We start from the raw sequence: 27,354 nt of genomic DNA on the forward strand, positions 1-27,354 counted from the left end.
ATTCAATAGTGACTATTACTATTTATCTAGAAGTTGAGCAATCTCAAGAGAGATTGCTATTAGTTTCTTTATTTTCTTTCTTTTTTTTTTTTTAAGTTTATTTGAGAGAGCATGCAAGTAGGACAGGGGCAGAGAGAGAGAAAGAGAGACTATCCCAGGCAGTCAGTTCAGAGCTTAGCTAACACTGTCAGTTCAGAGACTAGCTCGGGGCTTGAATCCACAAACCATGAGATCTTGACCTGATCCGAAATCAAGAGTCAGATGCTTGACTGACTGAGCCCAACATCTTTAAGGTTGTGCCTAACATATCTAAGGGATTAGACATTTGGGGGGCACCTGGGTGGCTCAGTTGGTTAAACATCCAGCTTCAGATGCTCTTTGTATCAGTGCTTAAGGAGAGGAGAGAACAGGGGCTATTCCTGTCTATCGCTTTTTGGTTTTTTTTTTTGTTGTTGTTGTTTTTAATATCAAGGCATACTATGAAGAAGAAATTTTGACCTCAGCATGGATGAAATAGCAGAAATATATACATGGAGTTGGGTCCAGTGAATTTACTTATACATAATCTAAGAACATAGCACAATCATATATTGTATTCTTAGAGTGAAAAAAATCAGAGGTCATTTAGCTCTCACCTAATATAGAACCTGGTTGGATGATAAATCTGTAAGTATGGCTTTAATCATTGAAAGAAAAAAAGATTCTTTTCATCACAGCTCAATTCTCTACACACACTGGAGTGTGTCTTCCTTGATGGCAAGGATAGTGGTCCATTGTCTGCCTTGAAAACCAGAGAGTTTGGGGCGCCTGGGTGGCGCAGTCGGTTAAGCGTCCGACTTCAGCCAGGTCACGATCTCGCGGTCCGTGAGTTCGAGCCCCGCGGGCTGATGGCTCAGAGCCTGGAGCCTGTTTCCGATTCTGTGTCTCCCTCTCTCTCTGCCCCTCCCCCGTTCATGCTCTGTCTCTCTCTGTCCCAAAAATAAATAAAAACTTTGAAAAAAAAAATTTAAAAAAAAAAAAAAGAAAACCAGAGAGTTTGAAGATGCTTTGAGTGGGTGCAGAAGATGTGTGGAATGGGAATGCATGGCTAGAATTCAGGGAACCTTAAACTTGGGGAGTAGGGATAGTGGTGGGGGGAGACAAGGGGTCAAGGAAATCCAGTATTGTTAAGAGACCTTTTATCATTGTGTGATGAGGCAAGTACTTGCTACTGATGTTGACTTATTAGTATCAGATACTGTAGAACATTTTCCAGTATTTATAAGCAGTAGAATCAATCAGTATCTATATAGTGAAGCAGAAAACATGTATAAAATATTATAGGTTAGAATTTAGGTAAAGGGTATGTAGTTTGTACCTTCTTGCTACGAAAATAAGGACTAGATGTATCATATATATTTGTTGGATTGACATTGTTTTATGTGCCTACAGCAATGATCATTTTACATATATACTTAATCTGTACAGTCCATTGGTCATGTGTAGCTTGGATGTTAGCCCGTTGTTTAAGAAAATTAGAACGGTGGTGCATCTAGGTGTCTCAGTCAGTTAAGTATTTGACTCTTGGTTTTGGCTCAGGTCATGATCTCACAGTTTGTGAGTTTGAGCCCTGTATTGAGCTCCGTGCTGTCAGTGTGGAGCCTGCTTGGGATTCTCTCTCTATTCTTCTCTCTCTGGCCCTCCCTGCTTGTGCACTCTGTCTCTTCTTTATAGTTAAATAAATAAATAAACTTTAAAAAAAGAGGGGTGCCTGGGTGGCTCAGTCAGTTAAGCGTCCGACTTTGGCTCAGGTCATGATCTTGCGGTTCATGGTTCGAGCCCCACATTGGGCTCTGTGCTGACAGCTCTGAGCCTGGAGCCTGCTTTGGATTCTGTGTCTCCCTCTCTCTCTCTGCCCCTCCCCCACTCATGCTCTGTCTTCCTCTCAAAAATAAATGAACATTAAAAAAATTAAAAAAAAATTGGAACATTGATGGTGAGAGGTTAGTATATGTAAGTCTCTGACTTATGGAATGATATATTCTCAAATTTTATTTCCTTTTTTTTTTTTTTAAATTTTTTTTTTCAACGTTTATTTATTTTTGGGACAGAGAGAGACAGAGCATGAACGGGGGAGGGGCAGAGAGAGAGGGAGACACAGAATCGGAAACAGGCTCCAGGCTCTGAGCCATCAGCCCAGAGCCCGACGCGGGGCTCGAACTCACAGACCGCGAGATCGTGACCTGGCTGAAGTCGGACGCTTAACCGACTGAGCCACCCAGGCGCCCCTCAAATTTTATTTCTAAGTTTGGAATTTGGAGTGTGTAGTTTAGTAGAAATATTGTATTGAGTGTTGAATAGGTTCTCAGGTTAGCCCACAAAACCCATAGTGGGTTAACTACATATAAACTCAGTAGATGGGAGTTTTGGGTCTTGGTTGTTAAGGAACCATTTGAAGGAGGAGTGGAGATGAAATAGAAGAAAAAAGTTTTTTCTCTCCCAATGCTTGGAGTAAAATCTTTTAGGTCATTGAGATCGCAGCAAGGACTTTTTATGGTTGTGATTTAGGAGTGTGACCAGCATTTAGCGGGCTAGAGTTGCTGAGATCATGCAGAATAATGTCACACAAAGAAGCATTGTCCTTTGTCCTTTTGAATTTTGAGTATTTGTTAGACGTTTACATAGGTGAGTTGCCCGTTTATATAAACATAGAGTCTAACTCTGTTGTAATAAACACAAAATATTGTACAACTTTAAACTACAGTGAATGTTCTAGATTGCACCTACCATGGGGGGAGATTTTTTTTTTTTTTTGATGTTTATTCACTTTTGAGAGAAAAAGAGAGACACAGCATGAGCTGGGGAGGGGCAGAGAGAGAGGGAGACACAGAATCCGAAGCAGTTAGCACAGAGCCTGATGCAGGACTCAAACTCACGAACCGTGAGATCATGACCTGAGCCAAAGTTGGATGCTTAACAGACTGAGCCACCCAGGTACTCCGGGAAGATTGTTTCAAACTTTACCAAGTGTTTGTCATTATTTTAGAAAATGTTGTCACTCTTGGCAGTGCCACTCATGGAATTGAGTCTGTCAGGGTTGAGAATCGCTAACTTAGACTAAATTCTGAAACAGCTGAAGTTTGCTCTTGATACGCTCTCTCTTCTCTTGATGTCTCTTTCCCACCTCCTCATGCACCCCATTGCTCTAATTCTGCCCTCAGCCCTCCACTACCATACCTCCCTCCCAAGCCTGCATGCCTTCCTCCTCTCACTTTCGCACCAAAATTCCCAGTTCTTTAGGATATGTGATTTCAGCTAAGTGAGGGGTGAATGTAGAGAACATATTTTGGAGAAGGAATGCTACTCTAGTTAGACCAATTCTAATTCAGAAAATGTCCCACAGGGTCAGCTTCCCTAAGTTCCTCTTACTTTCATAGCTTTTGAATCCACAAATACTCTTAAAAGTTCCCAATTTGTTTTTTATTTTCCAAAAATGGTTTCCATGGCAGTGGGGGAGGAGCAGGGGTCTGGGCAGCTGTTTGTGGCATGTGTGTGTCTTTAGAGAGTTGGAGAGTTCTAAAATCTAGAAAATCCAGAAAAGGATAGGCTAAGTTCATTGAAGCTGAGTGCCTCCAGCTCTGTGGTCTAGTGCTTTCCCAGGCAGAGCTGAAAACATGCATTTCTCTTTTCTTAGATAAATCTGTTTTCCTTTTCTTCTCCTCTTTCCTTCTTTCTCTCTCTCTTTGAAATCTGTGTGTTTTTTAAATTCATGTTAAAGAAAGGGCTGCAGTTCAGGAATACAGTTCATTTGAGAAAATGTCTTAACAGAGGTTGATTTCTCTCATTGAGAAAATGTCTTAACAGAGGCAATGTATTTTTCCTGAACCTCAGCAGAGTCCTTACTCTCTCCCTTCCTTTCAGATGGAGCTGACTTGTGGCTCCTTAGTCCTCTGAGCCCGTAAACCTCTGAGAGGTTCTTCAGTTTCTTTGAGGAAGATATGCTGCAAGATAGTTGGATGGTCAGGTGCAGGTGGTGGTTCACTCTTTCTCAGATACGGAGCTAGCCTTCACCTCAGCTAATCCCAGGCCCCGGGCTGCCTTTGAGGACTCTGTTTCTGAGACCATTTATCCATTAATTCTATCAGGAAACTTGTACTGACTACCTGAATTGTGTGCCAAGCACCAGCAACTCCAAAAACAGTGAGACAAGCATCCCTTTCAAGGACTCAACTGCATCCAGTGAAAAACAGGCCTGTAAAGGATAAGCTCAGCAAGGCATTAAGAAGTTATCTGTGGAGCCTGAGGGGCACAGATAGTCAGGGGCAGAGAGGTGATGCCAGGCAGAGGGAGCTGCATGAGCAGTGGTACTGAACTGAGAAACAGTAGGGTGCCTTTAAGAGACTGCATATGGTTCTGTGTCCCTGGAATGTAGGGTTTGAGGGTGGAACATAGATAGAGATGATACTGGGAAGATAGAGGCTAGATCATAGATGTCTGTATACTACACCAACACATCTAGGTAGGGCTCAGCTTATTCTGTATTGCCATTGGTCCAGGTCTGAGGCAACAAACTTCTCCAGACCTTTACACCTCTGTTGACTTTGTTAAAAGTCAGAGAGATGGCATAGTGTAGTTGAGGCTGCAAGTTCTTGAGCCATACTGCTTGATTTTGAATCCTAGCTTGCTGTGATCTTGGGCAAGTTACTTAACCTTTCTATACTTCAGTTCTCTCTTCTGTCAAATGGAGATAATCGTTGTCCTTTATATCATGGGGTCATTGACAGAAATCAATTAATTAAAACAGAGTGCTTATTAGGACAGTGCCTGGAAGAAAGTAAGCAATTATTAAATGTTAGCTATTATTTTAAAAATAATTTTTATCTCAGAGAAATATCCTTCTATTTCATTTTTCCTGATATATATTTTTTTATTCTAAAGGCTTCTAGACAGAGCTTATATTTAAATTTTTAAAAAATTTTTAAGTAGGCTTCAGGCCCAGTACAGGGCTTGAACTTAAAACTGTGAGATTATGACCGTGAGATCAACACCTGAGCTGAGATTAAGAGTCAGTCACTTGGGGCACCTGGGTGGCTCAGTTGATTAAGTATCTGACACTTGGTTTCAGCTTCAGGTCATCATCTCATGGTTCGTGAGTTGGAATCCCTCGCTGGGCTCCACCCTGACAATGAGGAGCCTGCTTGGGATTCTGTCTCTCCCTCTCTCTCTGCCCCTCTCCCACTCCCTCCCTCCCTCTCTCTCTCTCTCTCTCTCTCTCAATAAATAAATAATCTTAAAATTAAAAAGGAAAAAGTCACTTAACTGACTGAGCCACCCAGGTGCCCCTTTTAGACACAGCTTTTAGAATATACTTATTTTTCTCTCTCTCCTTTTAAAAAACCTTGTACTTTCTACTTGTCTCTAATGGGAAGGGTGTGCCTTCTACCTTAACTTCACAGATAAGTTTATTTCCGTGTTTACATATGACACTCTTAAACCTGGTTTAACATGTCCAGTTAATCAGAGTATTATAGTTGGCTTACAGTGTGTGATAGAATGTGGTTGGATTGTTGGATATACCCTTTAGTTCATTCCATCTCTTTGGCAATTATCATTTATTTGCTTTGTATTATAATCAATAAAAATTAATTGAGCATTCTTGTCCTAGACTTTGTGCCAGACACAGATGGAAATGAGCTCTAGAGGAACACATAGTCCTTAGGGTTAGAGACCTTTGTTTTTGTTGTTGTTTTAAAATTTTTTTAATGTTTATTTTTGAGAGAGAGAGAAAAAAATGTGAATGGGGGAGGGGCAGAGAGAGGGAGACAGAATCTGAAGCTGGCTCTGTACTGTCAGCACAAAGCTTGATGTGGGGCTCGAACCCATGAACCATGAGACCATGACCTGAGCTGAAGTCAGACACTCAACCCCTCTGAACCACGCAGGTGCCTGCCCTAAGACTTTTTTTTTTTTTTAAATGTTTTGTTTTTGAGAGAGAGAGAGAGAGAGAGAGAGAGAAAGCACCAGTGGGGAGGGGCAGAGAGAGAGAAAGAGAGAGAGAGAGAGAGAGAATGAATCCCGGGCAGGCTGCAGGCTCCAAGCTGTCAGCACAGAGTCCAACACAGGACTCAAACCCATGAATTGCAAGATCATGACCTGAGCTGAAGTCGGACACCCAACAGACTGAGCCACCCAGGTGCCCCCCAAGACCTTTGTTTTTATTTTAAGCTCTTCTTTGTTTCCTCCACAGCTGCTTATATGGTTTGAACCAATTTATACTAGTCAGTGAATATGCTATCTTAGGTATTTGTTCGTTGAATGATCTCTGTGGGGGAAACTACTCAGAGGTTTGCCAGGGCTTTTCTTTCACCATCAGATGTGAAACATAGCTCATTTTGAGCAGTCTGTGCTTTTTAAAGTAAACATACATGTTAGCCAAAATTATGGCAAATTCTGCTAAAAAATTCAGGACAGCCTTGTGTATGGAATCTTTTTTCCTCAGTTTCCTCCTTCAGTGGTTTTCAAAACTCAGATAATTTATGTGCCACACTTCTCTAAATAATTGTTTGAGGCTATGCCATGGAGAAATCTCTGTTCACATTTCAGTAGTGAATAACCAACAATATCTGTTAGTAGAATAGGCCTCTTCTGAGCATTAGCAATGGGCAGTTTCACTTTGGCTAATCCAAGAGCCTGTGTGTAAGTCTTAAAATTAGAAATATAATATTCAGATTTCATTAATTCTAAGACTTGGGACATGAGGTGTAATATCTTCAAGACTGGTATAGGGGAAAGAATCTGGGACCTAATCACTATGGGAACTGAATGGTTAAAGAATTGAGAGGGAAGAAGGCAGCTATTTCTGAGTTACAGTTGATGAGGAGCCCCCACTATCTTAGTTCTAATTCTAGAATGACCAATAAAAGGTTATGTAGAAAAGACATTGGCTAAGACATTGCAGCCATAATTCCAGGTGGTACTCAAATACATTAACAGTCAGTAAGATGAGGAGGAGTCCATATGTAACATGCCTTACATGCCTGGATCCTTGCTGGTGGGCCACATTGCAAGTATTCAGTTCTAGAAGAAGACTGGTTTGGGTCACCTGCTGGCTCAGTCAGTAGAGTATGCAACTCTTGATCTTGGGGTTGTGAGTTCGAGCCTCAAGTTGGGTGTAGAGATTACTTTAAAAAAATAAAACCTTTAAACAATAAGAAGAAGATGAAGAAGGCTGGCTCAAACCAGACAGGGTATTAGGGCTTCAGCTAAATAGGCTAGGTTTTAGCAAGGCTTCCAGCTTAGGGAAGGGAATTAGAATGTTCATCAGGGCAACTGTTGAGCATTAAGGAGAGAGAACTCTCCAGAATCTCCAGAATATTAACTGGTCTAGTATTGGGATGGGAAGGTAGGGTAAATGGGAGGGCTTCAGTTCATTGACTACATAGCTACCATGGATGTTCAGAATTTTGTATAATTGGTTACAATTATTGAGAGTGTAAATCAATATCATGTCTATGGGGGGAAATTTGTCAGTATCTGTCAAAATGTAAAATGTATAATTCCACTTTTATGAATTCATCCTATAGAAGGAATCAAACAAGTGAGAAAAACCTATAAGGCTATTTAATGAGAGTAATGTAAAAGAGTAATCAATAGGGACTTATTAAATAAATTATAATGCTCCATACAGAAGTGTTGCTTGTGGGTAGTCTCCAATTATTAAAAAGAAATTTGAGGGGCGCCTGGGTGGCGCAGTCGGTTAAGCGTCCGACTTCAGCCAGGTCACGATCTCGCGGTCCGTGAGTTCGAGCCCCGCGTCAGGCTCTGGGCTGATGGCTCAGAGCCTGGAGCCTGTTTCTGATTCTGTGTCTCCCTCTCTCTCTGCCCCTCCCCCGTTCATGCTCTGTCTTTCTCTGTCCTCCAAAAAATAAATAAACGTTGAAAAAAAAAATTAAAAAAAAGAAAGAAATTTGACAGTATAAAATGCCTGAGATATATTGATTGAAAATAAAAGCAAGTTTTAGAAGAGTATATATATGGGATAATTCTATTTTATACATCCATCTATCTTACAGCCATAATTCCAGGTGGTACTCAAATATGTTAACAGTCAATTAGATGAGGAGTCCATATGTAACATGCCTGGATCCTTGCTAGTGGGCCAGATTGCAAGTATTCAGTCCTAGAAGACTGACTTGGGTCACCTGGTGAGCTTAGTCAGTGTGTGTGTGTGTGTGTGTATTAGAAACTTATTTTTTCCTTTTATACCTTTTCCTTTTTTCTTTATATTTTTTATATTTCAATTTTTTATGATAAGCAATCACTAAGAGGATGATTTATCTATTACCATTTATCACACTGTTTTGAGAGGGCACATTTGTGCACATCTGGTCATATGTGTTTTCGGTAACAAATCATGGTTGCCTTTTGGGGAGGATATAATACCAATGAGATCTAGTATAAAAGGTTTCTTCTAATGCTATAGCAGTATCTTATGTTGACTTAGCTTTTTCTCAGATAACAATTATGAACTCTGGACAGTATATTAAAAAAAAACACACAACTATTTAAACACATTGGAAAGTGACCAAATCAGGCAGAAATTGACAGAAAATTTGAAAGATGGGAACTGTACTGGGTAGGTTTCTCATAAATCTTTTTTGCCTGAGGATACTCCCCAGTTTGCATGGTGGGCGGTGGCTAGTACTCAAGCAAAAATCTATGGTTTTACTAGCTTGGGGAGTCAGAGAATAGAGTTCAGGACTATAAGAGGGGCTGGGAAATGAGGGGAGAAATCTCAGAAAGGAGGGAGCAACAGAAGAGGGAGCCCTACAGTCTGCTTTTAAATTCTGTCCAAATCCTTGACATGCATGAGGAAAGGTTTCATGAAGCCTAGAAAAGGCAATAGTTAGCTGAAAGAATTGAGCTGAGATTTAGCTGCTGCCTCTTATGGGGGTGACAGAGTTTGGAGTATGAATCTAGACCAGTGAATTTCCCACTAGAACAAAATTCACTCTTCAGAGGAAGATTGACAGGATTTAGAATCTCAATAATGTTCAGTATACAATAATAAATGACTAGATGTGCAATGAAGGAAAATGTGACTCGTTGAGAATAGCAGTCAATAGAAATTGACCCCAAGATGACTCAGATGTTGAAATTATCAGACAAGGACATTAAACAAACTTGGTTATAATAAGTGAACAGATGGAGAATCTCAGCAGAGAAGTGGGAACTATAAAAAGAACCAAATGTAAAATCTAGAACTTAAAAGTACAATACCTGAAATGAAAAATTAATTGGATATGCTTAACAGCAGATTGGAGATGGCTAAAGAAAGGGTCGGTGAACTTGAAAATAGACAGCAATTATCCACTCTGAAGAAAAGAGAAAAAATATTGAAAAACAAAAACAGCCTCAGGGACTGTGAGACAATATTAATATGTTTGTATTTGGAGTCCTAGAAGGCAAGGAGAGAGAAGACATGTGGCAGATTGTATTTTCCAAAGATGGCCGCAACAATATCTACCATCATACGTGTTCTTTTCTTGGCCAATAGAATCGGGTTGGAAGTGACATCCAAGCTACGCAGAGCAACCACGTGTAGGTGCTTCAGTTAACAGTCCTTGCTGAGCTGGTCTTTGAGACATTCCAGTCCAGGAGCCAACCATGTGAGTGAAGAAGCCACTCACTTCTAGGTGATCCCAGCTCCCAGCCATTCATGGCATCCCAGATGAAGCCCCAGAATTCTTGAATCAGAGTAAAGGTTTCCCAGTTATCCCTTGAATGAATTTCTGGTGCATAAATCTGTGAGCTTAATAAGATGCTTGCTGTTTTATGGCACTAGGTTTGGAGTGGTTTATGCTGCAGTAGATAATTAAAACAAGACAAAAATATTTGCAGAAATAATAGCTGACAAGTAAACAAAAGACAACCCAATTTAAAAACAAGCAAAGATCTGTATAGACATTTCTTTAAGGAAGATGCATAAATGGCCACAAACACATGAGATACTCAACATTATCAGCCATCAAGGAAATGCAGATCAAAATCACAATGGCTACAAGGATGACTGTAATTAAAAAGCTAATTACAGTGTTGGTGAAAATGTGGAGAAATAATAACAAATGTTGGTGAGGATGTGGAACAATAGGAACTCTCAAACACTGCTGGTAGGACTGTAAAATGGTGCAGCCACTTTGGAAAACAGTCTGGCACCTCCTCAAGAAGTATCAGAGTTACCATTTTACACAGCATTTCCACTCCTACTTGTATACCCAACAAATAAAAGCGTATGTCCACATAAAAACTTCTACTTGCATGTTCATAGTGGTATTATTCACAATGTCTCAAAAGGGGAAACAACCCAAATGTCCCATCAACTGATGAATGATAAATGATGATAAACAATAATGATAAAACATTATATAGATGGTGTATCTGTATAATGGAATATTTTTGACCATAAAGAGGAAAGAAGTGCTGATTCCTGTTACAACATGGATGAACTTTGAAAATATGCTAAGTGAAAGAAGCTAGTCACAAGAGACCACATATTATGTAATTCCATTTATGTTAAATGTCCAGAATAGGCAAATCTATAGAGACAAAATAGATAATGGTTACCAGGTTAGGGGGAATAAGGAGAGTGGAGATGATAGCTGAAGGGTACAGGTGTTTTTGGAAGAGGGTAATGAAAATGTTCTAAAATGGATTAAGCTTATGATTGCACAACTCTGTGAGTATACGAAAAACCATTCAATTGTACATTTAATTTGTTTTAATGTTTATTTATTTCTGAAAGAGAGAGCAGGGAAAGGACAGACAGAGGGAGACACAGAATCTGAAGCAGGCTGCAGGCTCCAAGCTGCACAGAGCCCGACGTGGGGCTCAAACCCATGAGTCATGAGATCATGACCTGAGCCGAAGTCAGACGTTTAACCAACTGAGCCACCCAGGCGCCCCCAGTCAATTGTACATTTTAAATGAATGTGTCTATGGTATGTGAATTCTATTTCAATAGAGCTGTTATTAAAAAAGAAATAGTGGCTAAAAGTTTCAAGTTTGGTGAAAAACAGATTTATAAAATCCAAGAATCTCAGTCAATCCTAAGTAGGATAGATGTAAAGAAAATTACTCCAGGCACATCATGGTCATGTTGCTGAAAATTAAAGATAAAGAGAAAATGAGAGCAGCCAGAGGAAAATGACTTCTCACATAAAGGAGAACAATGATAGAAATTAATGGCTGACTTCCCATCAATAACAGCAGTGGCAAGAATACAATGGACTGATATCTTTAAATGCTGAAAGAAGTTCTCAACCTAAAATTACATATCCAGCTTAAATGTTTTTTAAAAGTGGAAAGTAAAGGCATTTTTAGACTAAGGAAAACAGAATCCTAGCAGTACTATAAGAGATACTGAAGAAAGTTCTTCAGGTTGAAGAGAAATGATACCAGATGGAAATTTGGATCTATAAGCAAGAGTGAAGAACACTGGAAATGTAGATGTACAAGACTATTTCTGTAATAGACAAGACTGTTTAACACTGTCTTATGGGTCTGTACCATATGTATGGTAGTCCTCCCTTATCCACAGTTTTGCTTTCCATGGTTTCAGTTACCTGTGGTCAACTGCAGTCCATAGCAGATGATCCTCCTTCTGACATATCATCAGAAGGTCATTAGTAAGCTGATGCTGTGTCTTAGTACTTACATCAGTCACCTCACTTCAACTCATCAGGTAGGCATTTTATCATTTTATATCAACACAAGAAGAAGAAGGGTGAGTACAGTAAAATGAGCTGTTTTGGGAGAAACCACATACACATAATTTTTATTGCAGTATATTATAATTGTTCTATTTTATTATTAGTTATTGTTAATCTCTTACTTGCCTAATTTATAAACTTTGTCATAGTTATGTTTTAATAGAAAAAAAAAGGTAGTATATATAGGATTCAGTACTGTCTGCAATTTCAGGCATTGACTGGGGACGTATCCCTCGTGGATAAAGGGGGACTGTTGTATATGTAATATATATGACAACTATGGTCCACAAGGTGAAGGACAGTAAATGAACTATTTTGTTGCAAAGGTTCTTAAATTTTTACTTAAAGTAGTATAATATTAACTGTAAGTAGATTGTGATAAGTTTACATTGTGTGTCCCTAGAGTAGTCACACAAAGGTAAGGAGGTTTAGCTAAAAATCCCATAAAATTACAATGAAATACTAAAGATAATTAGGTTAACCTAAAAAGAGGGCAGGGAAGGAGGAATAGAGGAACAAAAACCAGATGAAACAAATTGAATGCTAAACGAAAATCAACCAATATCAATAATTACATTAAGTGTAAATGGATTGACCACTCCAAATTAACAGTACAGGTTGTCAGACTGGATAAAAAAGGGATAGACACAAATAGATTGAAAGTGAGAGGATGAAAAAAGGCACACCATGTGAACAGTAATCACAAGAATGCTGGAGTGGCTATATTATCATCAGACAAAATAGACTTCAAGACAAAGATTACTACTAGAAATAAGAGGGGTGCCTGCGTAGCTCAGTCGGTTGAGTGTCCAACTCTTGATTTTGGCACAGGTCATGATCCCAGGGTCATGGAATCGAGCCCTGTATTGGGCTCACGCTGAATGTGGAGTCTGCTTAAGATCTTTATCTCTCCCTGCCCTCTCACCCTTCCCCTCTTGCCCTTCCCCTGCTCAATCTCTCTCTCTCTCTCAAATAAAAAAAAATTACAGAGATAAACATTTCATAGTGAAAGGATAATTTCATCAGAAAGACACAATCATTTCATCAGAAAAACTGGCTCAGTTAAGTGTCGACTCTTGATTTCAGCTTAGGTCATGATCTCACAGTTCGTGAGATTGAGCCCTGTGTTGGCTTGGAGCCTGCTTGGGATTCACTCTCTCCTTCTCTCTCTGCCCCTCCTCTTCTCTCTCTGTCTCTCTCTCTCTGTCAAAATAAATAAACTAAAAAAAAAAAAGACACAATCATTAATGTATATGAACCTAATAAAATAAATTCAATACACATGAAGCAAAACCAAACAAAAGCTGAAAAAGGCAAATCCATAATTATAGTTGGATTAAAAAAATTTTTTTTTAATCTTTATTCATTTTTGAGAGAGAGACAGAGTGTGAGCAGGGGAGGAGCAGAGAGAGAGGGAGACACAGAATCCCAAGCAGGCTCCAGGCTCTGAGCTGTCAGCACAGAGTTCGATGCGGAGCTCAAACCCACAAACCGTGAGATTATGACCTGAGCTGAAGTCGGACGCTCAACTGACTGAGCCACCCAGGCGCCCCAACAATTATAGTTGGATGTTTTTAATACTCCTCCCTCAGTAGTTGATAGAACAACTTGAAAAATATCAATATAGATATAGAAGATCTGAATAACGTTATGCATTGGCTTGCCTAATTGACATTTATAGAACATTATACATAACACAACTGGAGAACAACAATATTCTTTTCAGGTGCACAGGAAATGTTTACCAACATAGACCATACATTAAACTATAAAATATGTCTCAACAAATTTCAAAATATTGAAAACTTACATAGTATATTCTCTAACTACAATGGCATTAAGTTAAAAATCAATAAAAAATAAGATCACTAGAAAAGTCCTGCAAATTTGGAATATTTAAAATACATTTCTAAATAACTCATGGTGAAAGAAAACATTTTGTAAAAGAGATTAGAAAATGTTAGCTAGTTGGCAATGAAATTCACCATATCAAAACTTGTGGGATGTAGCAAATAAAGTGAATACTAGGAAACATATAGGTTTAAATGCTTATATTAGAGAAAAGTTTAAAAATCAGTGAATGAGGTTTCCAACTTAAGATGCTAGAAAATGATGAACGTAATAAATCCAAGTAAGTAGAATAAAGGAAAAACAGTAGAAATCACTGACATTGAATATAGGACAAAATAGAGAAAATTAATAAAGACAAAAGTTTTTTTTTTTGTTTAAAGGTCATTAAAATTAACTGTTAGTGAAACTGACCAAGAAAAAGAAATCATGAATACTATCAGGGATGAAAGAGGGGATATAGATCTTAGAAATGTTACAGGGTATTAAGGGATTATTCATATCTGTTGTTAAAAAACTCAACAATTTAGATGAAGTGCACATAATTATTTGAAAAACGTAACTTAGCAGAATTGAACATGAAATAGAGTATCTGAGTAGCCCAATGTCTATTAACGAAATTGCATTTGTTATCAAAACTTTATTTTACAAAGAAAACTCCAGGTCCAGATAGTTTTATTGATGATTTGTGTTGAACACTTAAGTAAGAAATAGAACCCATTTAACACAAATTATTTTGGGAAATAGAGAAGGAAAGCACTTCCCATCTTGTTTAATATGTCTATCATAATCTTGGTAACAGAAAACTGACAAAGATGTTGCAGACTATGTGAATGTCTTTGTAGAGCTCTTTCGGCCTCTTAAAAAAAAAGTTATTAGAACTAGTAAGTTCTAATAACTAGAAAGTTATTAGAACTAGTTATTAGAACTATACTAGCAAGTATAGGACCAGCAAGTATTAGAACTTGCTAGCAAGTATTAGTACTAGCTAGTATTAGAACTATACTAGCAACGTATAGGAACAATATATAAATACCAGTTTTCACAGAGATCGGAAATGAAGAAGTAAAGCTGTCTCTATTCCACAGATATAATTGTTTACATAGAAAATCCTAAAGAACCTACAAAACAACCATTAGAGCGAATAATTGAATTTAGTAAGGTTGTAGGATATAAAGTCAAATACAGTGGCACCTGGCTGGCTCAGTTGGTGGAGTGTGGGACTCTTGATCTCAGAGTAAGCTTGAGCTCCATGTTGGGTGTAGAGACTACTTAAAAAAATCTTTTTAAAAAACCAAAATCAATATGAAAAAACACTTTTACTTCTATCTTCTAGCAGCAAACAACTAGAAAAAATTTTAAAGTTTCCTTTATAATTCAAAAATATAAAATACACACATAAATTGAAAAAAAGGTGTATACCTGAAAACTAGAAAATGTTGCCTGGAGAAGTTAAAGACGACCCAAATAAATATGCCATCCCTTGGTTATATACCGTCTTCAAGGATACACTGACTCATCTTTTCTAATATGTCAGATCTCCCCCAGTTGAGCTATGCAGTCCCAATCAGAATTTCAACAGGTGTTTTTTTCCTCCATCCTACAGAAATTGGCAGTCTGACTTAAAAACTTGTATGGAAGTGTAAAAGAACTAGAATGACTAAAATAATCTTGGGGGGAAAAAGCAAAATGAGATTTATACTACTTTTAAGACTTAAAATGAACCTACCATAATATGGCCAGTGTGGTATTGGCATAAGGATAAGTAGACCAGTGGAACAAAATAGAAAGTTCAGAAATAAGCTACTGTAGGGGCACCTGGGTGGCTCAGTTGGTTAAGCATCTGACTTTTGAGCTTGGCTCAGGTTATGATCTTCTGGTTTGTGAGTTTGAGCCCCATGTTGGGCTCTGTGCTGAGAGCATGGAGCCTGCTTGGGATTCTCTCTCTTTCCCTCTCTCTCTCTGTGCCTCTCCCCTCCCCCCCCCCACTCAAAATAAATTTAAAAAATAAGCTACTGTATATAAATTGCACCTTAAATAACACAAAAACAATTAAAAAACCCAATATTGGAAACAAAAATCCAGAAGGAGAGAGAATTTTCTTCTAAGAAAAGCATATATCCGTTCATGTAGCAGTTTTGGGAGTAAAACCTATTAGGACAAACCTCTAAGATTGAATGGTATATTCTATCACATGGTCCAGAGTGGACTAATGTTAGCTACTTCAATGATTGAGATATTTTGTTTAGATGATTTAGGGGTCCACAGCTTGATGTATTATATTTTTGCTGAAAGTCAGGCCTGTGGTGTGGCTGAGCAGTGAAAATACTTTGGTATGGATTTGCTTAGGAAGCTTAGAAACCAAGGCCTGGGCTGTGATCACCTTAGTGGAAAAAAATAGTGAAGGAAGCAAAGCATATTTGCAGGCATATTTGCTTTTGTGGGGTTTCGATTTCTTTGGGACCTCAAGCAGACTGATTATTGCAACGTATTGATTGTGTTATCAGCAATAAAAGTACTGAATTACAGGGTACAGGGTAGTGGGAGAGTTGAACGAATGCTGAGTTAAGTCTCATTTCTGCCATTTACTTAGTCCCAGGTTAACCACTGGCTAGCTATGACTCTTGGGCAAGTCATTTAACTTTCTGGCCATTTGCAAATTATAGATTTGGTCTGAATGATTATTTAAGATGCCTTCTACTCTGAAATTCTGTGAATCTAAAAATCTAAGAATTCTCACTTCTAACATTGTGGTACATTTTCACAAAGATATCTGAGAATTTTTCTCTGTTGTCTCTTTGGCAGATTGCAATCCTCTGGCAGAAATGAAACCTGATCAAGATCTTTTCCAACTTGATTTCATCTTAGCTTCTATGCTCTGTAACAGTAACAGATGGCCAGAAAATGTTTCCCCACATACTTAAAGTGGAATAGCAGGCTTCCATTAGCCTTTTCAGCAACCCTGGAATCAGAGATATCATCCTCAGTTAGGAACACAGATAGTGAATAAAGTGGTTTCAGATCAGATTCAGATCTGGTTTCCTTGTTTGAGCAAACCTCCGCAATCCTTCTCCACAACCGGCCTCGTGGATTACCATTTTACCTATTCTTTGTTATTGCTGTAAAATGCAGTCAAAATCAGTTGAGGAATTCTTACTGCCTTTTTTTGAGAAGCTAATAAGGTGATACTCACTTTTTGTTGAATCATAAAAGTAAATTGACAAATTTATTATTACTCTTAGGGGAGAACAGCCATTGGTGGTCCAGCAGACCTGCATGTAATCTCTGTAGATTGATTCTCTACTCTGATAACCAAAATTATATAATAAAAGGAAGTTTATCCTCTCACTTGATTATTCTTCTGTACCCTACCTGGAAATATGAGTGATCACTTTTCCTCTGGGGCCTCATCTAGGAAGACAGGTTCTTCTGGGTTTTGTGCTTTTCCCGTTTTTCCTCTGTGTTGGTGCTGTTGATGAGGGCAGTATGCCGAGAGTCTGATGACCAGTCCTCACTGAGATTAGTCTCTAGTCCTGGCTGCCTGATGTTCATACACTTGTAGTCATTTCCAAGATAAGTCCATCTGGTTACTATCAGGATAAAATGAGCACAGGGTTCTCTATAAAACTTCCCTGAAGAAGTCAGTGCTGTCATTTGCCAGATGACATGGCTACAAAGTTCATAGAACTCTGCTGATTACCACCTATACACCTGTTGTTTTCAATTGGTTGGTCTTGCCTTTACAAGCTTGATTTTGACTAGATTAATTGATAACTTTGTTCCATGTCCTCAGTTCTCTTGTGACCCAGTAGTACTGGAGGGACAAAGGATGAAAATCCATTCTTGGAGCCAGAGTGGGGACTCTGGAAAGGCTTTCTGAGGAACATTAATTCATTTTTAACCTTGTTCAGATTTCAATTTGTAGACGCCTGGGTGGAAAGGATAGAAATAGGCATACTGGGAATGGAGGAGGATACATTGAGCTAGAAAGAGACCTGAGGGGTTGTCTCTTGAAGACAGCTTGAACCCTAGGATTATAATCCAGGCCTCCTGAATCTATTTTTTAAGATAATAATGTAATCCTTTTCTAAAGGCAGCAGTGGAATCCACAAATAATACTGATTACTTTTTATTGAGCACTTAACAAATGCCGGATATTTAGTGTATGTTAGTTAGCTCTGTTAATGCCACCAGTCCTGTGAAGTTGGTTGAACAGTTTGCCTAAAGTCATAGCATTAGTGAGAGAGCCAGATTTTGAGCCCAAGAGTGACCCTCAAGCCTGTGCTCTTAAACACCAAGCCATGATAAGAATAGAATTTAAAAACTTCTCTGTTCTGGAAGAATGGATTTATGCATCTCTTTTCATCTTGAACCTCTCATTTTCCCTGCCTTCAATCACTTTAACTGATTAACTGTTAAACCATTCAAATTAGAGAGCAGAACTTTAGAGAACAGAAGAATCACCCTGAGTTTGTAAAATGCTGATTCCTTACTCCCCTCCCCATTGTGAATCAGCATATCTGGAGTGTGGCCCAATAATCTACATGTTAAAATAAACATACACCATGGTGATTCTACCCATGTGATCACAGGACCATAGTTTGAGACACAGTTGCCCTAAATCCTGGCAAAGTTAGGGTGAAATGTAACACAAGTCTCATACTTTTTTATTCACGACTGGAAAAATGACATGTATTTTTTTATATGGAGCTGTAAATGGACTTAGATTTTGCATAGAACACAATGTAGAAATTAGGTACAGGTTGCCTGTTCAGTGTAACCACTTTGAGAATGTCAACGTTAGCATGTGTGTAAGTCATTGTTGACTGTGGTTGTTTCATTTTATTCAAAGTATGTTCCTCCTGTTTTTAGAGAGATTTTTATCATAAGGGAAATAGCTTATCTTAGTGACTCTCAGCCTGTTCTCTCCTGCATATTGAAGGGGTCCTGACTCCCATCTCTGACAGTGTCTCACACCTACTATGATTTTCAGTTGAGGCAGAGAGGTGGGGTCTTATCACAATCTGGGGAAAAGAGAACATGTACAGTTACAGTCTTTAAAACTAATTTTTTTAATCTTCAAAAATTCTTATCTTTAAGACTGATACTTCTGAAGGGTTACTCACTCCAATTTCTGAGCTGATGTGGCTTTCCTGAATACTTAAGAGTAGAGGAAGTGTTGCTAGGAAAAAATAATTGTAGTATCTTATTTAAATATAAAGGACTTGAAAAAGAAAGCCTGCCTGTATCTAGTGGTTACAAATAATGTTAAGTTCTGTTTCTGTGTTCTTTCCTTCCCACAGGACTGTGTTTCCTCCAAGTCCCTAAGGAGCATGCACTGTATATCTTCCTTTAGTTTCAGTTGTTATTCTTGTTTTATGTAGTGGAAGTGTTTAAGATGTTCTTTTTTTTCTTTCACACCCCAGTCCTATTTCCTTATAGGTAGCCATTCCTTGAAGGAAAAGAGAAATTCTCTTTCCCTCTGTAGCAAGTTAGTTTTCAGATGATAGGAGCCATTGTAGAAAGCTTGTCTTTTGGGTTCAGAGACTAACATTGGTTCATACCCAGTAAATGTTGACTAAACATTTTTTGTGAATTAAAATCAGTAAAAGTATGTGTAAGGGTATAGAATTTTATTTTACCCTATTTAAAAGCTAATAATTAGCTTGTTGTAGTTTATGGATGCTGACAGAACACATGAGACTCCTAGATCAGAGATAGAGGACTTTATTATTCACAGCCCTGCAAGCAGCATAAGCAAATGTTTGCATTAGTTCCCCCTTATCCCCTCATGTCCCATGGGAGTGACACAAACGGACCCAGATGGATGCTTGCACATATTTTATAGGAATGGAACACTGAAGTAAGTGGTAAGCAAGCCTGCTGTTTGTCCTAGAGTGGGGCACATTACTTCATCCCTCAAAGCTGATCTTTGCAAACCCAATCCTGAGAAGTGGCCCGGGTAAGGAGTGGTCAGGATCATGTGTTTTTGGTATACACAGCAGGACATGTAGGAGTGTGAGAGACCCATGGAGGAGTAGCGCTTCAAACAGTAAGTACATACAATAGGTAATTGATAGAAATCTTAGAAAGAATTACTGTGAAATATTTGCCATACAAAAATATATAAAGAGTAATATAGCCATACGTTCACCTCCCATACAATCACCTCCCAATGTGAGAAATACGTATTTATACAGAATGTGAGAAATAAGTATTTATGTAGTTGCAGCTTCCTGTGGACCCCTCCCCTGTCCCACAGGTAAGCAGTTTCCTTGAATTTGTTATCATGCCATTGATTCCTATGAATCTCTAATTATCATATAGTACTTTTTTTTTTGCATGTTTATAAACTTCTAAAAATTTTTAACTATCATTTAAAAATTGTTAAAGAGTCTTTTTATATAGTACCATTTTAGGCACTGTAGAAAAAAAATTGTGAAGATAAAACTCATGCACATCATGATGTTATAGTCCAAGGAAAACCAAAAACACTAAAATACACCTTAGTAAAAGGAAAGGATGTATGTGAACAAATAAAAGTTGGTAAATAATGTGTAACTCTGAAGTCAGTTATTAGCATCTAATATGTATAAGGGCCAAGTGTAGTTATGGATGGAGGGCAAGATACAGTTTATTATTGAGGTGGAAAATAGTGACTCTGAGAGGCAGCAACAGTGAGAATTACAGAGATGAGATTCATCTAGACAGTTTGTCATACAGGAGAGAGGGATATGCTGTGAGGAACTGCTCTTAAATTGATCTAACCAAAAAGATGAGAAGGGAACTGGGAGTAGTTAGGCAGCAGGATAGTTAGCTGAGAGGTATGTGCGTATGTCAGGTAACCATTTTGATTAGGAGGGATGGCTAAGACTAAGCCTCTGACCTCACAAGGCTTCACATCTAATTACACAGCGGTGGTTACATATGGGAGAATTAGAGAACATCCTAAGACCCTCCATGATTATGACTTAAATGTGTGTAACATATTCTAGAGATGTAGAAGAAAAAAGTTTAATGTGAGTTGCAGCAGTTGGGGAAGGAAAGCCTCAGTGAGAAGTCTTGCATTGGGCCTGGCATGGCAGACTGTGATGATGATGCTCCAGGAAAGGGGTGGCAAGAACACGTGAGCAGACTGGAGACAGTGAGCATGGAATAATGAGAAGACTGGCCTGTGTAAATTATGTCCAGGCCACTTGACCCGTAGAGTTTCCTATGGTCTGTATTTTGCTGATTGCACGCTTATGGTGCAGTTCAGCGTTTTTTCTCTGTCCTCTGTATTTCCTGCAAATTTGCAACTGGACCTAGTAGCATGATGAGATTTAGGTTCATTTACTTTGGCAGGACTATAGGTGAGGGGGTTGTTCTTTTGTCACATGAGTAAAGGGATGTGTAAGGGTCTGGGGTTTCATTTGACTATACTTAATAAGCCAACAATTAGCCTATTACCATTTCACATTTTTTTTTTAATTTACCATTTTTTAAAAAGAAGTTTATTTTTGAGAGGGGGGTGGGGAAGGAGGGGCAGAGAGAGAGAATCCCAAGCAGGCTTTGTGCTGTCAGCGCAAAGCCTGACCTGCAGCGTGATCCCACCAACCACAACCTGAGCCAAAATCAAGAGTTGGACGCTTAACCGACTGAGCCACCCAGGTGCCCCTGTCTCACATTCTAACTTCATAGAGCTCCCTTGTCTGTTTCAAGTAGTGTTAGAAATACAATTTGCTTTCTGAGATATCCTGGTCTGTCTACTCCACCCAGCCCCCCCCCCCACTTTTGTTTGTACAATCTCTTTTCTTCATTTGTTTTCCCTATCTTGCTCAGTTTGGATTCCTCTCCCAACAGTTTCTTTTCAACATGGGTGCTGTGTCCTAAGAAGGAACCTTGATTAGTTTCCTGAGTTTATAGGGCTAGCCTGCTCCAGGTCCTTTGGACCTCACTGGGGACCCCTTGCAGTTGACTACACCCCACTAGTTTCAACTGCTGTGATCAAATTGGCCCACGTTGCTTTTCATTTAAAACTTGGTTATCTTGCAGTTCTTCTGTTCTTTGGTTTGTCAGATGCCTTATTGCTTTCATGTTGATTTTCACAGCTGCTTATAGCACATATGTCTTGTGGCTATTGATGTTTTTTCCCTCTTGCTTTATGTGGGGGTTTATGAGGCTGCTTTGTCTTCTAGTTTTGTTATAAGTGTTATCCGTGGGCTTCTGATGTTGCTATCTAGTTGCTCTATTTTTATGTGGGGATTCAGAAATATCAAAAGTCTATATTGCCACTGCTATAGCCATTTCTCCAGAATCACTTGAGTGAAAAGGTGATACAATCGTGAGTAGAATGATAGGTCTCACCTAACATCTTACTTGGCACAGAGACAGTGTGGTCATTAGTCAACATTTGTTCTGTAACTTTCTCTTTTCTCCAAACTAGAAAGCGTTATTGGCTATAATGCCCATTTAGTGGATTTCCATAGAAATAATAGGTTCTTATTTTTACTCTTTTCAGGTTCACCAAGAATCTTTCCCCAGACAAAATCAATTTGAGCACTCTGAAAGGGGAGGGTCAGCTGACGAACCTGGAGCTAGATGAAGAGGTTCTACAGAATGTGCTGGAGCTGCCCACCTGGTTAGCCATCACTCGGGTCTACTGCAACAGGGCCTCCATCCGGGTGAGAATGGGGGTCAGAGTGCTGTTGCTGTCCTTGGCCAACAGGCATGCTTTATTGAGGGACAGCTCCCACAGCCCTGAGTCTTTGCTTTCTTCTTTCAGATCCAGTGGACAAAGTTGAAGACACACCCCATATGCTTGGTAATGGCTTTTCTTGATTGCAAGTAATCACATGGGGATGGCTGGGGTCAGGTTTTAAAAGATCTGAGAGAAGATGGGGAGGAGTCCTGATAGGCTGTCCTTTTTGGGAGTGATGATTGCTCTTTCTGGCTCGTCAGCTTCTCTCTCAGACAGAGTGACTACTGTCTGGGCTTATTCTGGTATTGCTATGAGGTATAATGTTAGCATTGAGACACAAGACCCAGGAGTCCTGAGTTGCTTGTTTTGCTTTTTGTTTTTTATAACAAATTTGCTACCCAGGTTCTACTTTTACATTTCCTTTGGAATCCTGACAGAGGAAAAATGAGAAATGTAGTTGATGTTGACTATCGGGTGATTATCAACTGAAAGCCCTTCATCAGTGAAAACCCTGATCCATGCACGCCTTTACTCAAAGAGTGGAATCTCCAGGAATAGTAATCTCTGTAACTTGGATTTATGTTTTAGTTTTCTGCTATGAGCTAATCCCATACTTGTCATGGAGTTCTGCTGCTAATGGACATGGAAGAGGGAAGATGAGGCCTGTCTTTGCATTTCAGTTTGTTCATTCATTCGACAGACATTTAATGTGTGCCCACTGTGGGCACAGCACTCAACTAGGCATTAGAGTATAGAGATGGGTAATCCACAGCGTGTGCTGTGTGGGTTTTTGTGCAGATGCTTAGCTCTTCGTGGCTTTTATTTCAGTGTCTGGATAAGGTAGAGGTGGAGATGAAGACATGTGAGGAGCCTCGGCCCCCCAATGGACAGTCTCCCATTGCCCTCGCTTCAGGACAGAGGTTAGTTGCTAATGGCCCCATTATTTCCAATATATTAATTGTTCCATATCAACTTTTACTAAAAAACAAAAGCTTTTGGGGTGCCTGGTTAGCTCAGTTGGTTGAGTGTCTGACTCTTGGTTTTGGCTCAAGTCATGATCTCACGGTTAGTGAGTTCAAGCCCCCCGTTGGTATCTGCGCTGATAGCAGAGACTCTCCCCACCCCCTTTTTTTCTCCCCCTCTCTCTGCCCCTCCCCCGCTTTCTCACTCCCAAAAACAAATAAATAAACATTTAAAAAACAACCTTTTTGGGGCACCTGAGTGGTTCAGTTGGTTGAGCATCTGACTTCGGCTCAGGTCATTGATCTCACAGTTTGTGAGTTTGAGCCCCACATCGGGCTTGCTGCTGTCAACCTGTCAGCACAGAGCCCACTTTGGATTCCCTGTCCCCCTCTCTGTTCTCCTTCCCCACTTGAACTCTTCCAAAAAATAAATAAAGTCATTGCTGTACCTAAGGTCATCGAGGTTTTCTCTTATGCTGTCTTCCAGGAATTTTATATCAGTTTGTTTAAAATTTTTAAATTGTTTTTAAATTTATTTTTTAATTATATAAAATAAAAAGTTAAAGTTCCAAAGTTAAAACCATAAAACAAGATATGTTATACGTATGTATGTTTGTGTTGTCCCCTTTCTTACATAAAATACTGCATACCATAAACACTTTCCACATTGTTTTTTCTTTTAAAAACATATCCTGGAGATCAGTCTATAGACGTATATAGAGCAACGTTCCTTATTCCTTTTTTTTTTTTTTTTTTTTTAAGTAGGCTTTATGTCCAGTGTGGGGCTTGAATTCATGACCTGAGATCAAGAGTTGCATGTTCTGCCAACTGAGCCAGCCAGGCACCCCCCCGCCCCCCCATTCCTTTTTGAATCTACAGAATACTCAAAATATTTTCAGGAGGCATCATAGTTTCTATAGCCTGTTCTCTATTGACAGATATTTGAATTATTTCTAGTTTTCTTGCTGTTACAAATAGTGCAGCAATAAATGACCTTGTTCATGAGTCACTTAGTATTTTTCCAGCATATTTTAACTCTATTTTTTTTTAATTTATTTACTTATTTTGAGAGAGAGAGAGAGAGAGAGAGAGAGAGAGAGAGCAAGCTGGGGAGGGGCAGAGAGACAGAGGAAGAAAGAATTGCAGGCAAGCGCCATGCTGGCAGTGTGGAGTCCAACGCGGGGCTCAAACCCACAAACCATGAGATCATGACCTGAGCCTAAACCAAGAGCCGGAAGCTTAACTGACTGAGCCACCCAGGTGCCCCTTCCAACATATTTTAAAAACCATTTTATTGAAATATAACTTACATACCATAGAATTCATCCATTTGTAGTGTATAGTTCAATTGTTTTTAGAATTTACACCAGGTTGTACAGCTATAACCACAATCAATTTTAGAACATTTTAATCACCCAAACAAACCCCATACTACCTATTAGCAGTCACTCCTCATTGTCCCTTGCCTTAGTCCTAGGTGACCATTAATCTACTTTCTGTATCTATTTTGATCATCATTCTGATCATCCTATAAATGGAATCATTTACTCTGTAGTCTCTTATAGCTGGCTTCTTTCACTTAGCATAATATTTTCAAGGTTTAGATGTATTTTAGCACTATCACTACTTTATTCCTTCTTGTGGGCAAATAATATTTTATTGTATGGATAGATATACCACATTTTATTTATCCATTCATCAGTTGAGGGACATTTGGGGTGTTTCTCCCTTTTTTGCCTGCATATTTTGGGATAGATTCCTAGAAGTGGGACTCGTGGGTTAAAGGGAAAATGTATGTATAATTTTAATAGTAATTGCTGAATTACCTTCTATAAGGATATAATTTTATGTTCCCATCAGCATTGTGTACTAGTTCTTGTTTTTCCAGAGACTTGTCAATAGAGAATATTGTCAGGCTTTAGGATTTTTGCCTAATCTAATAGATGACACATGGTGTTTCAGTGTAGTTTTTTGGTAAATTATATTGAAGTGTACCATATTGAAGAACACAAATCATGTGTATATAATAGTTGAGTGATTCTTTACAAAGTTAACACATCAAGATACAGACTACTAACTTCCAGAATCCTAGAAGTCTCCTGTGGCCTTTCTAGTTATATCCACCCCAAGGATCACTTTCATTGTGATTTGTAACACCATACATTAGTTTCCCTAGTTTTAAAGTTATGTAAATGTAACCGTATAGTATGTCATCATTTGTGTCTAGCTTCTTCAGCTCAACATGGTGTTTGTGAGAGCCATCCATATCATTACACATATTTGTAGTTCATCCATCCTCATTACTTACATTATTCCAATTCATGCCACAGTCTGTCCAGTGCTGTTGTAAATGGACATTTGGTTTGTTTGTAGTTTCTGGCTATTAAGTGTACTGTTGCCATGTGGAACTATCTCCCATCATGACTGTGGTGGTCTGTATGCATTTGTGAAAACCCTAGAGCTGGGCACCACAAAGAATGAATTTTTCTGTATGAAAATTAAACATATGTAAGAAAAAGGCATAGTGCTCCTGTGAGTATTCTGGTACATATCTCTTGGTGGATACATTTCTGTTTTATATATGTCCAGCAGTAGAGCCGCAGGGTCATAGGCTGTGCGTGTGTGTGTTCTGCTTTAGTAGATACTGCTAGACAGTTTTCCAAAGTGCTTGTACCACTTTTCCTACTAGCAGTGCATAAGAGTTCCAGTTGCTAGCACTTAGTATTTTTTATCTTTTAATTTTAGCCATCTGATAGGTGTGTAATTGTATCACATTATGATTTTAATTTGCATTTTCTTCATGGTTGGTTTATTGGAATTTTGAATATCTTGATTAATAAAATATTGATACAAGTATTTTTCCTAGTTATCTGTTAGGTTCTTTGTCTTTTTCTTATTAATTTGTAGAAGTTCTTTATCCTAAAAACAGGTCCTTGGTTACATACATGTATTACAAGTATCTTCTACTCTGTGGGTTCACGATGACTCTTTTTTTAGTCTTCTCTTTTTTTTTTTTTTTATTGAGGCATAACTGACATAATATTTTATTAGTTTTAGGTGTACAACAAAATGATTTGATACTTGTATATATTGCAAAATGATCACAATAAGTCTAGTTAACATTTGCCACCATACTTTACTGCTGTCACTTTTTTTTAGACAGGAAGCAGGATTTATTGGTGGGCATGAATGGGAAGGGCGGTGCTGAGGTTCTCATGAGTGCAGAGCCCACCCTTTGTCCAAGGGGCCATGATTAGGGATGTATTTGACCCCAGAGCCATCTGGGATGGGTCGCTTTTCAGCCACCATGTCTTCAAATTCGTCCACATTAAACTTAGTAAAGCCCCACTTGTTGGAAATGTGGACCTTCTGGTGGCCAGGGAACTTGAACTTGGCCCTACGTAGGGCTTCAGTCACATGCTCCTTGTTCTGCAACGTGGTACGGACGGATATGATGACTTGGCCAATGTGGACCCTGGCCACTGTGCCCTGGGGCTTTCCAAAGGCACCCTGCATACCTGTCTGGAGCCTAGATTGGAGAAAGCATGAGGCCAAACCTCAATGTCCACCAGAAAAAACTGTCTCCAATGTCCCTTAGGGCAACCCGTACAATCAACAAGCTGCATACACTACCAAGGAGGCTGCTGTTTGCAGCCATTACACACTGGGCCCCATGGGGAAAGAGTATAGTCGGCTTAATTGGCTGCAGATACTGCTGTCCCTTTTACATTGCTTTATTATAATTATTGTAAATTGCCTTCTCTGCATTTCATGTCTTTTAAACAGTTTTTTAAATTGTGTTAAGGAACACATAATATAAAATTTACTATCTTAAACCATTAAAAATTTTTTTTAATGTTTATTTTTGAGAGAGAGAGAAAGAATGTTACCAGGGGAGGGGCAGAGAGAGTGGGAGACACAGAATCCAAAGCAGGCTCTAGGCTCTGAGCTGTCAGCACAGAGCCTGACGTGGGGCTCAAACTCACTAACTGTGAGATCATGACCTGAGCCAGTCGGATGCTTAACCGACTGAGCCATCCAGGTGCTCCTTAACCATTTTTATTTATTTATTTTGAGAGAGGGAGAGAGGTAGAGAAGGTGAACAGGGGAGGGGCAG

The 27,354-nt window shown here is 39.0% G+C and overlaps 1 protein-coding gene and 1 non-coding gene across 2 annotated transcripts in view; one reads left to right on the top strand and one right to left on the bottom strand.

Annotated features, from left to right (window-relative positions):
• Positions 1–27,354, top strand: part of UHRF1BP1 (UHRF1 binding protein 1) — a 72,753-nt gene that overhangs the window by 6,419 nt on the left and 38,980 nt on the right. The window contains 3 exon segments of the mRNA XM_045497960.1: positions 22,096–22,258; positions 22,360–22,398; positions 23,104–23,195. Of these exon segments, the coding sequence (XP_045353916.1) occupies positions 22,096–22,258; positions 22,360–22,398; positions 23,104–23,195 (294 nt within the window).
• LOC123610055 lies at positions 26,814–26,946 on the bottom strand. The gene has a single exon (XR_006718081.1). It is a non-coding gene; the product is annotated as a small nucleolar RNA SNORA70 (small nucleolar RNA).

This window comes from Leopardus geoffroyi, chromosome B2 (genome assembly GCF_018350155.1).
Source record: "Leopardus geoffroyi isolate Oge1 chromosome B2, O.geoffroyi_Oge1_pat1.0, whole genome shotgun sequence".
In the NCBI taxonomy this organism is placed as follows: domain Eukaryota; kingdom Metazoa; phylum Chordata; class Mammalia; order Carnivora; family Felidae; genus Leopardus; species Leopardus geoffroyi.